Source organism: Oryzias melastigma, linkage group LG5 (assembly GCF_002922805.2).
Source record: "Oryzias melastigma strain HK-1 linkage group LG5, ASM292280v2, whole genome shotgun sequence".
In the NCBI taxonomy this organism is placed as follows: domain Eukaryota; kingdom Metazoa; phylum Chordata; class Actinopteri; order Beloniformes; family Adrianichthyidae; genus Oryzias; species Oryzias melastigma.
Genome location: NC_050516.1, coordinates 3,676,694 through 3,691,397, shown reverse-complemented (window position 1 = coordinate 3,691,397; position 14,704 = coordinate 3,676,694). Strand labels below are relative to the sequence as shown.

Sequence of the window (14,704 nt, the reverse complement as noted above, 5' to 3'; positions counted from 1 at the left end):
GGGCTTTTTTTTTTTTTTCAGTGGCCCTAATCCTCTTCCGTAACTTAACGTTTAACTGGAGTCAAGATTATTTGATGTCATTATAATGGTATTGAGAACATTAAACTGTAAAATAAAATTAAAATTAATTGAAATGTTAAATACTTTATTTTGAAGGTTTCGTTTGTTCATTATTGAGAGGACCTCGGTGGTAAATTGGCACCTTTTAAAATAATTTAAAAAGACTTGTGTAAAGGGGTTTAAGGGACTAGTGGTGGATCAAATCATACAGAAAATGAAGTGGTGTTCCTCAAAGGCTTACTGCAAAATATCTGCATTTTTCCTGAACTGTTTCTAAAATGTGAATTTTTTTGTATTTGAGGAAATTGAACTGCAATATTTGCATATTATTTATGAAAGATTAAATCTTATAATTATATATTTGTTTTGTTCATTAAAGTACTGAGAGGACCTTGGTGGCAAATTGGCACCTTTTGAAAAAAAATAAAGACTGACTTGTCTAAACGTGTTTGAAACAGGGAGCTAGTGGTGCAGCATTTGAAGTGGTGTTCCTCAAGGCCTATCGTAAGACATCTGCATTTAGCCTAAGCTATGTTCCTTAAATTTGAACTTTTGTCATTGAAAATTTTTAACTGCAATAGTCACTAACTATTAAAAAAAAAAAAAAACAATTGTAAAACTAAATATTTTAGTTTGAACGTTTTTTTTTGTTCAATAAATTATTGCGAGGATCTCTGGGGTAAATTGGTGCCTTGAAAAAATGTTAACAGACTTGTATTTACAATAGGGATCGAATGGCAGATCACTTCATGCAAAAATGAGAAGTGGTGTTCATCAAGGCCTTATTGTAGGACATCTGCATTTTTTTGATTAAATTTAAACATTAGTTTTTTGTAAACCCATACAAAAATAAATGATTAGTTTTACATCAAATAATTGCTTTAATACCAGATTGTCCTAGACATCCAAATGAGGGGTTTTACAAAAGCGCGATCTGCTAAAACACAATAAGCTACAGGAGATCATTTGGCTAGAACCACCTCCAAAGAATGTTTATCATTTTTAATGACATTTCTGAAATAAAAGGGCAAGAAACTTTCAGATCACCTCATTTTCTTTATTCCTCTTCTTCCTTAAAAAAAAAAAGAACGAAAAAATTACATTCGGAATCTGCACAATTTTTCTTTTTTTTCCCCAGGGACATAATCTGTATCAAACAGGAGACTACCACAGGCAATCCAAATATCAGTGTTACTGATGACGGTTCTGCTGGAAAATGAGTTTCGTTCCTGAGGTGGAGCAACAACAAAAGAGGAATGTACAAAAAAGAAAATCCCAAATCTTATCAAAAACCACAAATAAAACCCCAGCCCATTGTCGTGCTGACAAAAAAAAAAAACACAAATATGACTGGAAGATGAAGTGCGGCGGCGATCAGCTGTCCTCCGTCGTCAGCGTTCGTTCCTTTGGCCAAGTGAACAAAACTGCATTTTTGACAATTGATTTAGTTTTTTCAATAGTCTGGTTTCACTGCAAACAAAAGACAGGTCTTGTCGGTGACTTCTTTTTTTAGTTTTCGTGCCGTTATTTCTTTTCCATTCTGTGGAAACAGAAAACAGTGATTATTATGGGATGGATTTTAGCAGACACTTTTTAAAGAGCCTGATCATGCATTTGGATGCACAGAATTTATTATTTAAATAAAACAAAAAAACACACAGATGATGCAAAACTTATGAGTGGAGGACTTCAAAAGAGTGAGTTATGATTGTGCATGTTTGGGGGGAGGGGCATACAGGCAAACTTGGGATGTCAGAATGAGCAGCACCACACGACCATGCAGACGTGATGGGAACGCGGTGCAGATGCTCTTACTTCAGCTCGGAAGAAGACTCATTTCTTACAAAAAAGGTGAGGGGGGAGGGGCTTTACCGAAGACTCCTATACTTTGCCAACCTACTACTTTGCTCTGCAGCGATCCTGGAAGAGGACACAGCGAGGCGAGGACAGAGGAGTTAAAAGAGAGACAGACGGAAGATCCAGAACTGCAACATTGGCTTTGCTGAAAGGGTTAAACCTTAGAGAAAAGAGGTGAAGCAGGATCAATTACAAAGTGACGTCTGGAGCCGGTGACACGGGTGGACAAATGGCTCACTCGGCTCTCTGAAGAGCTCTACATATTGATGGGGAACAAATTGGCCACTCTTGCAGATCTTGTCCCCTCGTACTCTTCTGAGATTGAAATCTCTTCCTCTCTAGGTTTGAGGCTCGCCTCGTCACCTTAAGGGAGGGGAGGGAGGGGTGGGGGGGTGGCTGGGATTGAGGACTCTCTAAAAACCATTTGTTCCGACACCGTGGAGAGACGTACCTCTTCACTGCTTTCTGAGCCAGCATGCGGTTCCCGGCAAGGAAGGTTACGCCGCCGACGATTGCCAGGTACTTGAGGGTTTGAAACATGTTCAGGTGGGTCCAGTAGACGTACATGAGACCAAGCAGAGCTGCAACGACAGAGGAAAGACCACCTTTACCGCCAGTTGAAGGAGCATGGAATAAAACATTGAAGGAAAAAAAAAATGCAAGTTTCAGGCTTCCGCGTTCAAACCTCTCACGTTCAAGCATTGCTACCCAAGTTTCTACATGATTTTTAGGCTCTACATACAAATCCTACGTCTACTCAACACGAACTTGGACCAATCAGAGACTCTGATATGATACTGATGAATGGATGCTGTCCCTTTTAATTTACGGAAGTATCAACCGTTAGAAAATTGATCATGAAAGAGATTAATAATTGCGGTTTGTTTCCGGATGGAGTTGTATGACACCAAATCTTTCGTATATCGGAATAGAGCTGTAAAAAAAATAAACCTGGACCGAGATTTGCACCAAACCTTTTCCAACGGCTGGTGCTGGTAAACAGTAGAAAAAGAAGAAGAAGCCCCTCCCTGCTTGTCCAGTGTGAACCCCAAAGACTGAATGCGGATTCAAGAACCCACGTTTGGCACATTCTTGAACGTGCGTCACTTGCCCAGTGTGGCTGTAGCTTTAGACGGAGATTTAAATCTCAAAGCAAAAGACAGAAACCTCAGCTTGTGTGGTTTCGCCCATTTCTTCCTGTTCTTTCCACTGACTGTAAATAACAACTTGTGACATCATCCATAAAAAAATTGACGTACTTTCAGCTCCAACGAAATTAAGTCAATTCTGTGGCCATTTTAACGCGATGTGGATGGCGTCATGTTGGAACCAGAACTGTCAGAAAGTGCTGTTACTACGTAATCTGTACTGAGAACTGGACTGGTACCTGGTATCTCAAGTCACTTCTTCTTGTCGCCAAAATTGCAACAGTTAAGCAATTTAAATTAAATTACTGTATTTTTCCAAGTATATGCTGTGGTTTTTTTGGCCAAGCTTTTTTTTATTATTATTATTATTTTGCAGTCTGGCCACTTCTACTCCAGAAAAACTTATACTCTTATGGTCTGAAAAATATGGCAGCATCTACCAGCACTTTGAACAATGGAGACCTCTGTGTTCATACAAATTGCTACAATGAATTTCTCAATGATGCACAATATGTGTAGGACTGTAACGAGTATCCGGGTGCTCGGGTATTCACCATCTGATCCCTAAAAATCAACTACGAAAATTCGCGACATCCATGTTTGCTGATTTGCGATCTTTATAAATGTAGTAAATTGTAGTAAGATATGATCATCATATCATCTGGGGAGGATGTATTTTTGCTCTGAGATGCAGATTAATGTAGTATTTTAATTTTACGGACTAAAACACAGCAGAAAGAGCCGCGGTACCGCCACCGGAAGTAAACACATCTTCGTGACAGTGAAGTTTCCGGTTTTCAAAGTAAAACTAGCGAGAGCTTTTTTCTCAATAACTGAGACTGAAGTTCTGCTCACGGACATAACTTCTGAAAAAAATTAATTAGCTTTGTGAACAATAAACTTTTTGTATTATTGTAAACATTTTAGGTTCTAATAATTATTGACCACATCTCAAAAGACTCTGACCAGTAACTGCTGTAAGAAGCTTTAGCAGAAGTTGACACATTTCACGCATGCGGTGTACCAGGCAGTCTAAGTCATTTCCATAGCAACCACATTTCCCAATCAGGAGTGAGCTTGTTGGACGTCCACACCCCTAACACTTGAAAGCGGCCAACACAAAAGCTGTCAAATGTTTCGAAAGTTCGACTTGAGACCACATACTTTTGAGGCATGTGATTTGTCAGTTTTTGAATAATTTTCACCAAAGAAAAAATATTGTGGAAAAACATTTAAATTAGCAAGAAATTGTTTTTAAAAAGTAGCAGAGCAAGAATGGATATTCTGACGAATATAATGACCGAGTAATAACTGTTTATTTCTCAATGGAAGTCTACAGGATTTTGGCTTCTTGGAACCAGGAGCCACTTCCTGTTTGGAACCCGAGGGGGGAGGAGTCACTCAATGCAGTTATCACAGTCTATAGTTCTTTCATTGACTCCAATCATTAAAAAAAATGTAAAGACTGCTCAGATTATTTCTTGTCCCTATAAAAGTCAGTCATACGATCAACAAACTAAAATGAGACGGCGGTCTGACCTGCGTGTCCGGCGTGAAACAGGATGGTGCTGGGGGAGAAGCTGAAGTTGGAGATGTTTGCTCCGAGCTTCAACCACTGCAGAGGATGACAGGAGGGAACAAATACATTTGTGTGCAAACATTCAAAAGACACACGGATGCTGTGGAACAATAACAGCTAGTCATCAGTGGAAAACAGCACTTTTGTGATTGGAAATTGAAACGAGCGTCATAATTAAACAGAAAAGAGACTCAATGAACGAGACTAAAGAGGTCAGATAGAGGAACAATAAACACAAACAAACGCTCCATTACAAATGCAGCCGCTGGCGACAACAGAGCTGGGGTTTGTTTGTTTATAAACAAGGTCACGGCAGGACTTCTGCACAACAGGAACGCGTGGTTGCGTAACCTCACCAGGATGAGGAGCAGCAGCAGAGGAGACAGAACCAGGCCGGTGAAGGTGTTGGAGACCACGGTTGGAGGCTTCTTCTCCGGCTCTCTGAACAGATGCTGCACAAACGACCAAAGACATGGAGAAGCAAGACTTGAGTGTTGTGCGTCCAACGAACGTTAATCCTACAGGTATTGAATCAAAACTGTTTTTAGGCTGTGAAAAAATGAGTTTTTGTAAAAATTAATTGCACCCTAAAAGCTTTTCAGCAGCTGTGGGTCTGTATACCAGGGCTGTGTATTGGCAAGAGTCTGGCGATACGATCTGCATCACAATACATGTCAGGATATGATATATCCCAATGTTAAGAGTGTCAAATTATCATGTTGATCGGAACTAATTGATTAGATAAATTAGTGCTTTTTTAACAAAATTGTGTTAATTTAATTTTTAATCCTTAACTGTTGTCATGTTTTCAAATATAAAACAAAGGACGTTGTTGAATTATTTAATCTCAGCTGAACACGCGTTGTTCATCGCTCTGTTTTCAAGTGGGAGTCGCAGATGTGATGTCATCAATGTGCGACTTTGTAGCTTTTAGCAGAATTAATCTAAAACAAGACCGTAATGACAAAACTATCAGTGTGTCTACAGATTAAAAATCTTAAATTTGATTTCTAAGACCACTCAAAACCAAATTCAAGCATTAAGTAAAGAAAATGAACAAGTCAAAATAATGAACTAATGGAAGAACAAACTGGGTTTTTTTTAATGAAATAAATCATTAATATAATTAGAAATAATTATTTATAAAATAAATAATGTAAGAACATGGCAAAACAATAAACCACCGGTTTAATAAGTAAAGCAAATACTATTATTAATCATTAGTTAAATAATAACAATATTTATTTTTTTCTAATGAACTAAATTAAAATTAGTTCAAGTAGTTAACTGTTAAAATATCTCAAGTTAATTTGAATTATCTTCTCTAGATAAAAACAGGTTTTTCTTTTTAATTTTGATTGATTAATTATGTGACATCGTGTGACTGTTTGGTAGATAAATTGTACCAGAACACATGTAAAATGTTTATCTAAAGTGTGGAAGTGTTTTAGTATTTCCGTTAAAGATGAATCTGTTCGTATAAGATGTCTGTAGGAAACACTTGTCAGTTTGGCTTAAAGGACTGAATGTTTTCTAGTCGTTACAGTAACATTTTTATTTATTTACTGTCTTCTTCCCATCATCTATCAAATAGAACTGTAGTCAGCAAAACTCTGAGGGTGGAAAAACTGTGGAGAACTTTAGGATGTGTTGTCAAATGATCCAGAGCAAAAGTGACATCTATGCTTTGTTTTCTGCTGAAGTTAACCAGGAAATTGACAGGAAAACTTTAGAGTTTGCTTAGAGTGACAAAAACCTTTTCTTTAATTCAATATCTTTGAGGTTTTTTTCTAATATATTTTCTTGTTTCTGATCTCCTGATGTTTGGTTAAATACATATTATCTTAACTTTGATGGATTCAGCAAAGAAACATTTAGCAACCAATGAAACTAGTAAGAATCAGTGAATCACTGATTAGATTTTGTGAATTGACTCAATAACAATCAAGTCCTCATTTTTCCACACAGTATTTTGTTACTGAGCATCTCTGCAGTCTTGTCTGTCAGTAAAGGATGTAAAGCTGTTTTCAGTCCTGCAGAGCAGCACCACTTTGGTTTTGGATTCTTCTGTTAACAGCTCTGGAGGAGTCACAAAAATCTCCCCAAACTGGTCATTTCCTGTAGAGCAGCGAGGCAGAACAAGGAGAGCGAGTGAAAGCGGCCTCAGATCGACACCTGCGCTGACCTCGCATGAACCCTATACTTCACCCTTCGGCCCCAGAGCTTCAACTCCATCGCTTACATTCTTCCCACTACTATTTCTTTTCAACTGTTTACGCAATTACCATATTACCAGCGGAAGAGTTTATGCGATTAATGTGTAACATTGGATTCTGTTCTGGAAAAAGCTACAGAATCAGCCGATTCACGTTGAAGGAGTAAAAGGTCAAAGAGTTACAGTAGGTCTAATTACTGCCCTCAGAAATGTGAGTTTAAGTTGCCACTTCTGATGAAAAGTTTATGTAAATGTGCGAATGTGTGTTTTAAGCTTCTGCATTCAAACTCTGCTGTCCACTGCTGTCAGTTAAACCAGGTGAGATTTTGCCCAATCAGGGACACTGACTTGGTAATTCACAGAAGTGCCAACTCCATTGATCATGAAGAAGAAATTAATAATTGCAGTTTGTGCCCGACTGGAATTTTATGATCCCAAGTCTTTTACATACAGTGAAAGAGCTGTGAAAGAAGTCTGGAGCAAGATTTACACCACTTCCACATTTTGCTCTAAACCTCTTCCAGGTGGTGGACATGCGCTATAACAGCAGAAAAAGAAATAGAAGCCCCTCCCTGCTTGTCCAGTGTGAAAACCGTGGCTTTGATGTGTGCTCAAAAAATGATGAGTCCATAGCTGAATAGTGTGTGTTATTTATAGGGGTGTCAAATAAAATGTTAATTGCAAATAATTAATTACAGACAAATAAGCGTGTAATTTTGTTGAATGGCATTAATCTCATTTTGAATCTATAACTATTGCAGTGTTCTTAAATATAAGAAACAAAGGTCCAACTGCTTACTTGCATTAACGTTTCATTTGAACTTAGCTGAAAATGCGTGTACAGCTATGTACGCATGGCCTTACTGCTATGATGTCATCAATGTGCGACTTTGTAACTCTTTACAGAACTAACGCAAACAAGCCCACAACTATTATCAAATATTAATCTATGTAAGAGATAAAAGCCCAACGAGGTGTTCCGTTTGAATAAATAATGGGGTACGTGTAGGGCTGATCACATGGGACGTTAAACTATGGAATGAGGTTTGTCAACATGGATTATGGGATTAATACCAAGTTTGTGGTCAATATTTTTTGGATTGTTGAGAAAAGTGTTGATACTGTTTTTAAAAATAACTACGATTGCAGCTAGGAAGGCCATTATTAAGAGGGGGCTCAAGCTTGAGCCACAAACTCTCAGAATGGATATAGTGGAAGAGATCTTTATTATGGAGATCTTGGCCTTTGCTTTGACACAGAGATGACAGATTTAGGGAAAAACGGGATATATATAAATTTTAGTTTGCTTATATAAAGTACGAATGCATGTAAAAGAATTGTTTGAATCCATGTAAAGTTCTGTCACACCTTGCTTAAAGAAGAAAAAAAAAATAATAATAATTGCGACTGAAAACAGATTAGGGTCACAATTAATCACACAAAAAAATTAATCTCATCCCATTAATCTCTCACTAGTTATTTAGCGACATCTCCGATATTAAAGGGTTCAAACATGTACCTAAAGGAACCCAACAAAAATCTAGTCATACCTGGATCTCTGGTTTGGGGACGTAAAGGGTCTTTGACTGAACTGTAGCCGGCGCTTCCTCGTCCACAAACTTCAGGACCACATCAGCCTGCAGAAACGTCGGAAACAGTTTCACCGAAGAGCTTCACACGCTGGGGAAAACTCTTCAGCTCCATCTACGTTAGACACTCACCACGTTCCACAGGATGGGGTTCTCCAGGGTGGCGTCCCCGACGATGAGGTAGAGCGAGTAGGTGCCGGACGTGGAGTCAAACTCGGACTTGCGCTCCGCCGTGTCCAGCTCAAACTTGTACTGGTTCTTGCTGTCGGGCTCGGCCACAAACACGACCTCCTGGCCGGTTTTCTGGTTGTGCAGCCGGACGAACGTCTGTGATGGAGACAGAGGGAACCTTTCTGCTTACACTCGCATTGTCTGAGTGACCGTGATGGTCTCGGTCAACCGTAAAGCGCAGTAATAGAACAGTGGCGTGATGACAGAAACAATTCAGGGCTGAGCGAGACCTGGTGTGGGATGAGCTCCACTCCAGTGTTGACGTCCACCAGCTGGAAGGACATGGCAAAGTTCTGGTGGCTGTCTGCTGTGAAGGAGCTCTTGGCTTTGGAGGGATAATCCACCCTGGATTATGAGAGGTAACGTGTGTTTTACTCTCCACTGACAGCAAGAAAAAAAAAAAAGAGCTTTCGTGCTGCGTTTTCTGACCTGGTGGTCTTGGTGCCGATGCTCTGATCTTTGTCCACCACAGAGAGGTCCATGTTGGTGATGGCGACCTCAGTGGACACCTTCACCTTGAGCTGCGGCAACAAAAATAGTGAATATTGGAGCTGTGCAGCTTTAACCACAACTGAGACAAAGAAGCAGCTAAAACGGCTTTATTACAACTTAAACCATCCTATTTGTGTTCTTGTTTGAAAGAACATTTCAGAAAATATGGCACAACTAGTTTATAACACTTTATCAAGGTGAAACAGAAAGATCTTTAAGTTAATCAGTAGTTTATGCTCAAAGAAGATGTTTATATTTAGAGTTAAAATAAAATAAACACCAGCTTCATCAAACTTATGTCTGGAATAATGCTGCACTGAATTTACCTGAATGAATTAAGTTCTTAAATTAAATATTGAAGCTTCAATGAAGATGATGGTCCATAGTAAATTTTGCATATCTTGGTCAACTAAATATGTGTAGTGATTTTCTTGTTTCTACCTTAAACTAAAATGTCCTACTTCCCATTGCAACCAATAATTATGTTTGTCAGGCCAAAGTCTTCAGGTTAGAATAGTCGCTAATGTTGTTCAGATTCATGTCGGTCACACAGTAATGAAACATCATGTGACGAGACGAGTTACTGCTAAAATAGAAGCTCAGAGAGAAGAAAACTTTGCTTGTCCTGTTAAGAGAACTGGAAATGTCCGGAAGCAGTTTGTGATGGTTTTAGATCTGTGCCATATTTGATCTAGGAGATTATTTATGGAAAAATTATGAGTTTATTTGTTTAAACAGCCATGATGACATGAGTGCCTGAACAGTTGGAGTCATGTGAGTTTTCAGTAGTTTTTGAGTGACCCACGAGAAACTCACTATGATGCCACTTTTACTCAAATTGATTCACAAAAATAGAATCTTATTTCTAAAAATGTATTTTTTTTAACAACTGTCTGGCAAATGTGTAGCTTTTTTTGTGACATAAGGTGGTTGCCAGTGTGAAGGTAATTAAAAGCGGCTGAGTTGCACCAATGCTGACCATTAATTTTTAAAGGAGATAAAAAGTTAGTTTGAAGGAAAAAAAAAATTGTTAAAAAAAAGTGTTGCACTCCCTTTCGGCTAGTCTTTTAGTTAAGTTCTGATAAATATTCAAACAATCTTCATAAGCACATAAGTGATATTACATTAATGGCAATGTGGGGGAGTGGGGGCATGAAAAATCTGTAGGACTTGCCATCGGTCTTTCCTACTTCACCCTCATGTGTTGTAGTATTCACTATGACCTGCATCCCGCAGCATACCCATAGAAAAAAAAAAAAATCGGTTTCACTTTTCACACTTCTGATTCACCTAGTGCTCCTTAAACTTCATGTGTGCTCGTGAGGCTCATACAGGTTTGACATTTTTTGTCCACAGACACCACAGATCCACCCAATAAGGGCGGTTGTGACTGAGGCTGAAGGAGCGGAGATCTCACCTCCACCTGATTGGCAACCAGTCGGCTGTCTCCCGCCACAGCAACAGAGAACTGGTAATAGCCACTGGGCGGCTGCTTCGCCATGAAGTTTAGCTCGAAGACGTCACTGTGGACAGAAAAGGAGGTTTTAATCATGTCTGAAGTAGCAATCCCAAAAAACCCCAGTAACAAACAGGAACTTTTGAGTTTACCGCATACGTACTTCTTCAGAGTGAAAGGTTCCTGGCTCAAGACCACACTCTTTGAGGGAACGGCGTGTGCGGATTCCAGGAGAACGTTGGCTGACCTCAAAGGTCGAGACAGAACGTCGGTGATGAGAAGCTGTGAATCAGAGATGATGTGAGTTCAGAAACTCAGGGGAGAGCTGAGCCGTGACTTCCTGCGTGCCAGCTCTACCTGCAGGGTCGGTTGGCTGTGGGACACGGTGGCGGGACCTTGAGTGTTCACGAGGACGGGAACGTGGAAGCGGTTGTTGGACAGGGCGGCGGCGGCACTGGCGACACTGAAGGCTTCAGCCAGAGAGTCCCAGGATTTCTTGCTGAAGATGGAGTTAACCAACTGGATGACCTGGTCCTTCACAGGAGACACATGAATTTTAGAGAAGAAACTCAAAAAAAGAAAGGTTAATGAAAGACCTTCTTTCATACCTCCTTAAAGGGAGGTTCAATGTCCATGTGATCTGACAGAGCATACGCTGCCGTCACAAACAGGGCGGTCGCCTCCAGCCCTTCTTCAAACTGGAGATAAATACCGCCAAGATCATCCAGGCGAGCTGTGAGATCCTAAAAAAAAGGGAAAAGAAATTGGTTTTTTTAGCCCTAATAATAAAGATAACAGCACCCCCTAGTGGACAGCTTACCTCAATTTCCTCTAAAATTCCTTCAAGTTCTGCCTGCTGGGAAAGGCGAGACGCGGTTTGGAGAGCCAAGGTGATGCTGTCCAAAGAGAACAGAGTTTCATACAGATTCTGGAACAACTCAAGTCCTCGTGGCCTGGAGGGTTCATACTCACGCCACAACATTGTCCTCCTTGTTAATGCGAGCTGTCAGGGCGCCTACGACCTCCTGTGACGCAAGGGGGAGCCCCAGAGAACTGAGGGCGCTCACGGCCCGGTGGATCTGCGCCATGGACGAGTCTTCGCTGACCACAGCCAGGAGGATGTCACGAGTTTCATTGGAAACAGGGATCTAATAGTTAACCAAAAAAGCATTTACTTGTAAATTTTCTGCAGTTTCACGTTAATGAAGAGAAGAGGAGGCTGAAGGGAGATTTCTGTACCTCACATCCTGAGATGGCTCGACTGGTTTCAGCGGCAAAGAACAGAGAGTCGACACTGGTGGGGTTGAGCTGGGATTTCAGGAAGTGACATACTTCCTAAAAAAATCAATAAAACAAACATTAAGACTCAACCTTTAACATTTCTAAACATATTAACTGAAACAAAAGTTGAAAAGTAAAAACAAAACTATTCTCACTTTATGATCAGGAAGAACTGCTTCCAGTTTACTGAGACCAACAACAGAATAGTACGCCGACTCCAGGTCGCTGAAGGGTCGGCTCAGGAGGTTCTCTAGCCGCGCCACGTCAGACTGGGAAAGGTAGTGCGACGGCGTGAGGGCCTGAGCTCCACCGAGAGCCAGGCCGAGGAAGAGCAAGCCGAGGAGTCCTGCAGAACGAAAACCAAGAGTGAGCTCTTGAACAAAGAACAAGAGGATCACAGCAGACGCTTGGAGAGGAACTGTAAGAGTCTCCAACATAACACAGATAGAAGAATCAAAAAACTTCCCAAAATAAAAAGAACAGTCCTTAACTAACATCACTGCAGGAAGGAGGACTTTCACGGAGCTCTCCTCCTGTCAACTATTACATTTCACTGCATTGTTTATTGTATTTTAATTATATTTTGTATCTGTTATTATGTGTTGTTTTTATTGGATACTTTGTGAGCTACGGTAAATTAATTTCCCGGTCATGAAATCAATTAGTTTCTATCTCTTCATCCATCCAACTAACTAACTGACAAGAAAATAGATTATGTCTCAGTTTCAGCATCTTTCAAGTGTTTTAATTTTCCATCTTTTTAAAAAATGTAACCTGGATTGTGCAAACATTTTTTAGCTATTTAAAGTTGTTTAAGATTAATACAGTACACAAATACTTTTTTCTATAATGTGGGAATAATGAAGCCCACACTTGTGAAAATTTATATTGATATGTCTAGTCTAGACTTTAGTGGACACTTAGAAATCATTGATGTTAGATAATATTAAATATTTAAATTAAAACTTTTGCATTTCCAGTAAATAGTTTGGATGGAAAATCTAGCATCTAGCTTTACCATAAATAAAAAAGTGTGAGACTTATTTAATTAACTATTATTTTGATATTTATTTTCACAAAAGTTGCTGTCATGCCTACTTTTGCATCACTAAACAGTTAGCTTTCAAAGGAAAATGTAAATTAAACCAAAACTAAATAAAACTTATATCAAACATATATGCATTCATTCTTGTTGCAGTACAAATCCTTAAAACACGATTTTAATCTCGTAATCATAAATACTTATAATATTAGAAAAAAGAATGACAAAGAATATATAAAACCACAAATATGGGAGAAAATGTTTAATATCCGAGTATTTGAACTGTAAATTATACATGAACAAGTAACTTCAATATTTTGTGTTTTTAACGCATAAACCTGCATCAGTATGCACCGCATTATAATTGGTGGGGGGACAAATAAATTAAGAGTGTAGCTTTTATGTCCTTCAGTCAGTGGTTTGTGACCAACATCTTCCGCTGAAATCTGGACTTTTTTTTTTTTAATGGCATTAAAAGATAACCCCAATTGGTGTCAAAAACGTTTCTCCTCATAAAACTTAAAAAAGATTAATGTCTTTAATTTCTTTTTATTCAATCGATGCATTTCATTGAAGCTTCCTTGCTAACAGCCGGTACAGCTAGGAAGCTAGCGTGACTAAAGACGGCCTCCGCATGAATTTAAAGCTATTCTGGAAATATTCTGCACCGAACGGTTTGATAACGTCATCCAAAACGCAAAATAATTACAAAATGCAAAAATATGGCTTTATCTTTCAAAAATACGAATGAGTACACTCACTGAACGGGTCCATGTCGAGCAGTCTAATGCAGCGTCACCGAAAACCACGAATGCTTCCGGTGTCTCAAGCTGTCACAGGAAGAAGAACTTCCGGGTTATATTTCAGAATAAACGTTGTTTTCAAAGTTATTCACTCATTAATAAAACTTGTGTTTTTTCAACTTTTTAACCTTACTCTTGATTTTTTATAAGTATATAAAAGTGGGGATGATATTTCTTTGTTGTGCCTTTGAAAATAGTAAATATTTAAAATAAAATATTTCCTTATGGAATTGTGTCTGTCATCTCATGACGTTAAAGCAAGTTAAACTGGACTCAGTATTATTTTATTTTCTATTATGAACCCCTTCACAACTTAAAGAGTTTAATTAAATAATGTTTTTGTTTTATTATTTAAGATAATTCAATTTCAAATACTGAATGTATATAACCATTGCATGTTCTCAATCAGTGTGTGCAACTACATTAAATAATTTTTTACTGTGGTGTTTGTTTTACTTTGAATGTAAGTCTAAATGTTTAGCTCTAATATATCCTTTATAAAATCAGGATGCACATTTGTCCTTTATGTAATTTCAGTCCAGTGTCCTTGCAATTTTTCTGTTTAAATTTCCATCTACTGAACAGATAATTGGAAAAGCGTTTTTGTGTGATGGCACAATTTTTTTTTAACCCAAAAAGTGTCTTGTACAGGTTTGCATCAGCCTTTAAAGAACAGTACAGTGTGTAGAAGACCTAAAGGGGTTCAGATTAGCTCTGGCTCTGACCCCTATTGTAGACGGTGTCTTGAAGTGGGTGGGATCAAATTTAGATTAAAAGGGGCCTTGGTGACAGACAGGCAACTTGCTCTGGTTGTAACCTTGGCCCAATAATAGATGAGATGGGCTCCAGCAACCCCATGCAAATGGATTCAGCAAGTTTACAGATGGAACAGATGTAATTGTAATCACAAGAATTATGTTTTTTTTTCTATTGATGTTATTCAGTCTAATA

At 38.8% G+C, this 14,704-nt stretch overlaps 1 protein-coding gene across 2 annotated transcripts; it reads right to left on the bottom strand.

Annotated features, from left to right (window-relative positions):
- Positions 1–1,096: 1,096 nt before the first annotated feature.
- Positions 1,097–13,820, bottom strand: rpn2 (ribophorin II). 2 transcript variants are annotated; one of them, XR_004947830.1, is made up of 18 exons: positions 13,712–13,820; positions 12,064–12,254; positions 11,867–11,962; positions 11,600–11,775; positions 11,448–11,523; positions 11,236–11,370; positions 10,985–11,161; positions 10,791–10,909; positions 10,589–10,694; positions 9,109–9,200; positions 8,910–9,024; positions 8,581–8,775; positions 8,410–8,496; positions 5,001–5,096; positions 4,605–4,680; positions 2,369–2,498; positions 1,876–1,980; positions 1,097–1,600 (listed from the first exon to the last, which is right to left on the bottom strand). XR_004947830.1 is itself a non-coding variant. In XM_024270710.2 (17 exons), the coding sequence occupies exons 1-17, from the start codon at positions 13,722–13,724 to the stop codon at positions 1,585–1,587; spliced, it is 1,896 nt and encodes a 631-aa protein (XP_024126478.1). In that variant the 5' UTR covers positions 13,725–13,820; the 3' UTR covers positions 1,097–1,584. The 2 variants fall into 2 exon arrangements, 1 of the variants encoding a protein (XP_024126478.1); XM_024270710.2 differs by lacking the exon at positions 1,876–1,980.
- Positions 13,821–14,704: the final 884 nt, after the last annotated feature.